At 40.1% G+C, this 5,745-nt stretch overlaps 1 protein-coding gene across 1 annotated transcript in view; it reads right to left on the bottom strand.

The window, feature by feature from the left end:
- Nucleotides 1-3,021, bottom strand: part of msna (moesin a) — a 25,823-nt gene extending 22,802 nt beyond the window's left edge. The window contains 1 exon segment of the mRNA XM_046839864.1: nucleotides 2,673-3,021. Within this exon segment, the coding sequence (XP_046695820.1) occupies nucleotides 2,673-2,684 (12 nt within the window). The 5' untranslated portion in view covers nucleotides 2,685-3,021.
- Between the last annotated feature and the right edge of the window lie 2,724 nt (nucleotides 3,022-5,745).

The following is a 5,745-nucleotide window of genomic DNA, read 5'->3' as shown; positions in this document are numbered from 1 at the left end:
CACACAACCCTAAAACCTTTACACACTACACACACCGTTTTCTTACTTTACACACACAACATACACACCACTCTATAACCTTTACAAACACACACACACAACAATTACACACAGTACACACACCATTCTACAACTTTTACACACAAACACACACACACTATCTTAAAGCCTTTACCCACACCACACACATTACATACACAAACCTCTATAAAACCTTTACCCAAAACATTTGCACACACATTACACACACCCCACTTAAGTTTACGAATTTAACACACTCACAAATATTCTTTATCTACAATCAACACACACACAGACACACACACACACACACACACCCCACGTAAGTTTACGAATTTAACACACTCACAAATATTCTTTATCTACAATCAACACACACACACACACACACACACACAAATACATTACTACTGTAAAATTTTATTAAAACACTAATAAACCCTCAGGAAGCCACGCCCCTGAATACACACTTCCATATGAATGTAAGAAGATAATAAAAGCGCTGTTCCTTCTCCATGCTTTAATCCACTAACAAGTGGAAGTGAAAGAACTCATACCAGAGATGACCTGACCAGTGTGATATCTTAAAGTTCAAAGCAGGTCAACAGGCTTCAGAGATGCCTTCACAGCTCTTTTACTTCTGCAGTTAGTGTGTGTGTGTGTGTGTGTGTGTGTGTGTGTGTGTGTGTGTGATAGTACATGCCTTGTAGTTTCATTTAAAAATAAAATCTATTTCACAACTCTACCCAAGCAGGACAGGGAGGAGGACACAGCAGCTACACTGATGTTCTTCAGGGGTTTAACTTACACGTGAGAAGAAACACTTTTCCCTCCAATTATAGAGAATCATCAGTAATGTTAATGATTTTCAATCAGACCAGAAAGTGTTGGAGAAATATTCGACATGATTATTAATAGATGAAATGTCAGCAGAAAAAATTTTCCCTTTAAAATCTCGGGTTTTTTTATTTACATAAATGTGTGTGCAAATGATCTCATAAGCGTTTTCCGCTTCCGTTACAGTAATTTCTTCAGACATTCAGAACAAATGTTCACGTTCAGAAGTTTTGAAGGCTTTAGTTTGAAGTGAAGTGTCCTGGTACTGTAGGTGGAAAATAGTGTATTTGTATTCAATTGTTGGCTGGAATCAGTTTAGATTTTCTTCATTAAAATAATAAATAATGCAGTTATATTGTACAATTCTAAAGTTCATGAAGAATCGCAAATCTCTTCATCTTTTAGTGACAGTTCATTTAATCAGGGTTTCTGCAGGTTTTACAGTCAAATTGAAGACATTTTGAGACCTTTTTAAGATCAATAACTATGAAATGATAAAACCTATACACCAATATCAAACACACACACACACACACACACACACACACACACACACACACACACACACTGTGCCTTAACTGAGCCCTAAATTCGTACATTTTTTCAGATTGAGTGTCGTTAAATTTGCACTTTAATATGAAAATCTTTTTGTTTGTGGTACAAACCCACAGACAATCACGCCATTAAAAGTAACTGAAAGCTGATTGGCTGTTGGTTTAATTGGATACAGAAAATTATATTTGGAGCAGCAAAAGAAGAAGAACTACAACATCACGATAACTGACAGACAGAAACATCTGCATGAGTATCAGAGGACCTCAGAAAACTGAGTCCTGTTTAAACCGATTCAGGCGAATGTGAGACTTTTTAAGACCCCGCGGAAACCCTGTGTTACATATAAAGGGGGGTTGCTTTCAATCTGGCAACCCTGGTCACCGAGTAACGGTTTCTTTCTCCGCTAAACATCACATTCGCGCCGGATGCTGCGTTCAGACCCAAAAACCCGCACAATGTCACTTTAAAACGTGTCTCATAGCAAGATTTAATATAAAAATAAAAAAAACTGCATTAATCGATGATTAAAGTCTTTTAGAGGACACCGAGTTCACTGTATTAGCTCAGGCTGAGATTTTTTTTTTCAGGCTGAAAATATCTTTAATAGCAATAATTTACTCTTCAGAATGATTTTTCCCCCATGAGAACATCTGGACTGAGATGTCGAGCTGATGAGAAATGAGGAGAAAGAAAAGAGAAAAGCAGGTAGACATATAGAGAATATAGAGAACGAGGAGGCCAAAGGTTCTGAAATCCCGCGTGTTATCGCGATATTTTATTGCTGCCGAATTAAAAAATGGACGAAGACAAAAGAGAAGAGAATAAAAGAATAGCAGAAGGTCAGCAGGTCTGAGGGTTTGGACATGAAGGAGAAGGAGACTATGTTCAGCTCAGGCGGACTGATGGAACAGGAGGATGGGATCCATTAATAAAGTTCATTCCTCATTTTAATCCCTTGGAGAAAATGATCTGGAGGAATAAAGATCTGATCTCTGATTTAAGATCAGACCAAAACCCAGCCTTTATTCTTCATGCATTAATTCACAGTAGATCGTTTTTGGTGCTTCTCAGATTCTGGGCGTCTTTCTTTCTCCATGAGTGAACTCATAACCTGTTATAACGCTTTAATGAAGCTCATTAGGTTGAATCGCGTGCACTTTTTATTAACATCCGTCTATTTTTTATCCTCCAGACTTGTGTTTTTTTTAACTCTTTATATCATTATTTTATTATAACCCAAAGATGAGCACGTGACTTACCGTTTTCGGCATGTTTGCGCCTCTTTCTTTTGTTCTTTTTTTCCTTTAGAACAAAAAATGTTGTTTTTTTCTTTTCTTTTTGAAAGATATTTATGACGTCAGCAGTCAGCTTCTAAAAACTTCTCGTCCCATCCGGCGGTGATGCGGCCCGAGTTTCTCTCCCCGCGGTTTTACGCGCAAACTTTCGGTTTTCTCCCCTTTTCTGCTTTTTTCCTTCTCCTTCCACTCCTCCTTTTTTCTTCCCCTCCTCGTCTCCTTTCCAGTAGAACAGCGTGTGTTTCAGCGCTGCGGAGTGTGTGTGTGTGTGTGTGTGTGTGTGAGAGAGAGAGAGAGAGAGAGAGAGAGGCGCTTTTTCCTTTCCTGCTAACGGAACTCACTTTATAAAACCACACCCAGCTCTCTCTCTCTCTCTCTCTCTCTCTCTCCCTCTCTCTCTCTCTCTCTCTCTCTCTCTCTCCCCCACTCTCTCTCTCTCTCTCTCTCTCACCCCCACTCTCTCTCTCTCTCTCACCCCCACTCTCTCTCTCTCTCCCCACCTCTCTCTCTCTCTCTCTCTCTCTCTCCCCCACTCTCTCTCTCTCTCCCCCACTCTCTCTCTCTCTCTCTCTCTCTCTCTCTCTCTCTCTCTCTCTCTCTCTAGTGCACTAGAGCTCTAGCTTACTAACGAGTGTGCACTGAGATACTGCGTCACCAGGGGCAGGTAGTGGAGGAGTTTATATCTCTGTACTCAGGGTGTAGGCATCATCATCATCATCATCATCATCATCATCATCACCATCAGTGTTGAAGCTCAGCACTGATTTCTTCATTTTCATAAATTTACTGCATACTGCAGATCAGAGCCTGAGCTCCTTCTGCCCCGTCTCAGCCCCACTTCCGCACTGCGCAGGAACCGGGTCTCTAATCCGCACTACCGCACTACACCACACACTCAGGGTTACAGCGTCATAAACACAGCTCTGTTCACACACTGCAGCACACACACACACACACACACACACACACACACACACACACACTTCCGCACTCAGGAGACCGTGAGCCGAGTCAGGGTAGAGTATTACGGCTGTAACTGTTCAGGTCGCCATGGTGACGCTCCAGCCCGCATGCTCTGGCCATGAATAATCAGGAATTCCAAGATGGAGCATCATCAGGCCTTCGCTTCCTCCAGGTTGCCAAGGATACGGCCCTGAGGGCGTGAGGACGAATACGGAATTATGTAGTCGACAGAAACATATTAAGGAACCCAGAATACACTTTGATGACAACTTGGAACACTTCCTTTAGTCAGCCTCATGTCAGTTTTCTAACAATCTTCACAGAGGTGTTGAGTGCTTGTTTGTTGCTTTTCCTTCATTCTCCAATCCAGTTCATTTCAAATCATCTCAACTGGATTCAGATGGAGTGATTGTGGAGGCCAGGTCATCTCATGCAGCACCACATCACTCTCCTTCATGAACATATAGCTCTAACAGAGAGGTGTGTTTGCACACTCAGTGTAAAGCAGATGTGACGGCTGCATGCCGCTGCAGAATGTTGTGGTCGCCTTTTTTTTTTAACTAAATCACCAACAGTGTCACCAGAAAAGCACCTCCACACCATCACACCTCCTCCTCCATGCTTCACAGTGGGAACCACAAATTCAGGAAACATCTGTTCACCTTCTGTATGTCTAACAAAGATGGCGGTTAGAAGCAAAAATCTCAAATGAATAATGTATTAATTATGAGTAATGTCTATTCTTTGTGTTTCTTGGTCAAAGAAAGACTCTTCTGTTTGTTGTTCTTCCAGAGAAACGGTTTCTTTGTCACTATTTGACCAGGAAGGTCTGACTCAGTTGATGTTGTAAAATGTCTGCTACTTGAATTCCAAAAAAGTATTGATGTAAACCAGTGATTTCTGATGCTGGGAATTCTAATAAAGGTATCCTGTGCAAATTAATAAATATTTTTAGGGTAGTTTAGTTTTAGATCTAAATAAATAAAGAAATTTATAAAATGAATGTTACTACCATTAATGTGCTCTGATTTAATAAGTCAAATAGATTTCCTTAAATTAAAATACACAAATTCCATTTACAAAAAAGCATAACATATTTGTTTAAAAAACAGGTAAATATAATTTTTATTTAAATACGTTTTAATATGTTCAACAACAATGTTTCTATAATTAATTCGTCATGGCAACATCTCAAATCTACAACAGCATACAAAACAGTACCTCAAAATAGTCACATTCAGAGAGTTTAAACCAAAATAATCACAGTTTTATTATTATTATTATTATTATTATTATTATTATTATTATTATTATTATTATTAATCCTGGCTGTGGTACTACATGCCTTATAACCTCTTTTTTACTCGACTAGACTCCTTGGCAGCCTGGAATGTGACTAAAATGCTATCAATGCAGAAAAATAACAAAAAACACACCCAGAGCCAAGACTTTCACACACACACACACACACACACACACACACACACACACACACACACACAAGCTGCAGTCATACATGGAGAGACCTGAGTGAAAAAGGAAATGGTAAGCGTGTGGTCAGGGCTCCGCTCACAGAGTGTGTGTTATAGAAGCAACAAGACCTGAACACATTTAATCTGATCAGAGACAAAGGTGCTTTTACACACACACACACACACACACACACACACATGGCCAGATTGCAGAACAAATAAAATGAGTAAGAAAGTGTGTGTGTGTGTGTGTGTGTGTGTGTGTGTGTGTAGGTATGTGTGTGTGTAACCAGTCTCTAGTGTGTGTATTTAACACAAGTTGTACAGATTAAGCCTCACATTATCTACTGTCTGATAGGAAACACACACACTGTCAGGACTTGTGTTTGTACGAGTGTGCGTGTGTGTGTGTGTATGTGATATATGTGTGTGTGTGTGTGTGTGTGTGTGTGTGTGTGTGTGTGTGTGTGTGTGTGTTCATTCAGCCAGCCATCCATCCATTTAACTCGGAACTCTAATTTGCAGTTATAGTTTCCAGGGGGACGGTTTAAACTCGTTCTGGGTTTTCCGGAGAGTCAATTAATTCGGTTCAGCTCAACAAT

Source organism: Silurus meridionalis, chromosome 25 (genome assembly GCF_014805685.1).
Source record: "Silurus meridionalis isolate SWU-2019-XX chromosome 25, ASM1480568v1, whole genome shotgun sequence".
Taxonomy (NCBI): Eukaryota; Metazoa; Chordata; class Actinopteri; order Siluriformes; family Siluridae; genus Silurus; species Silurus meridionalis.
This window is presented reverse-complemented; position numbering and strand designations above follow the sequence as displayed.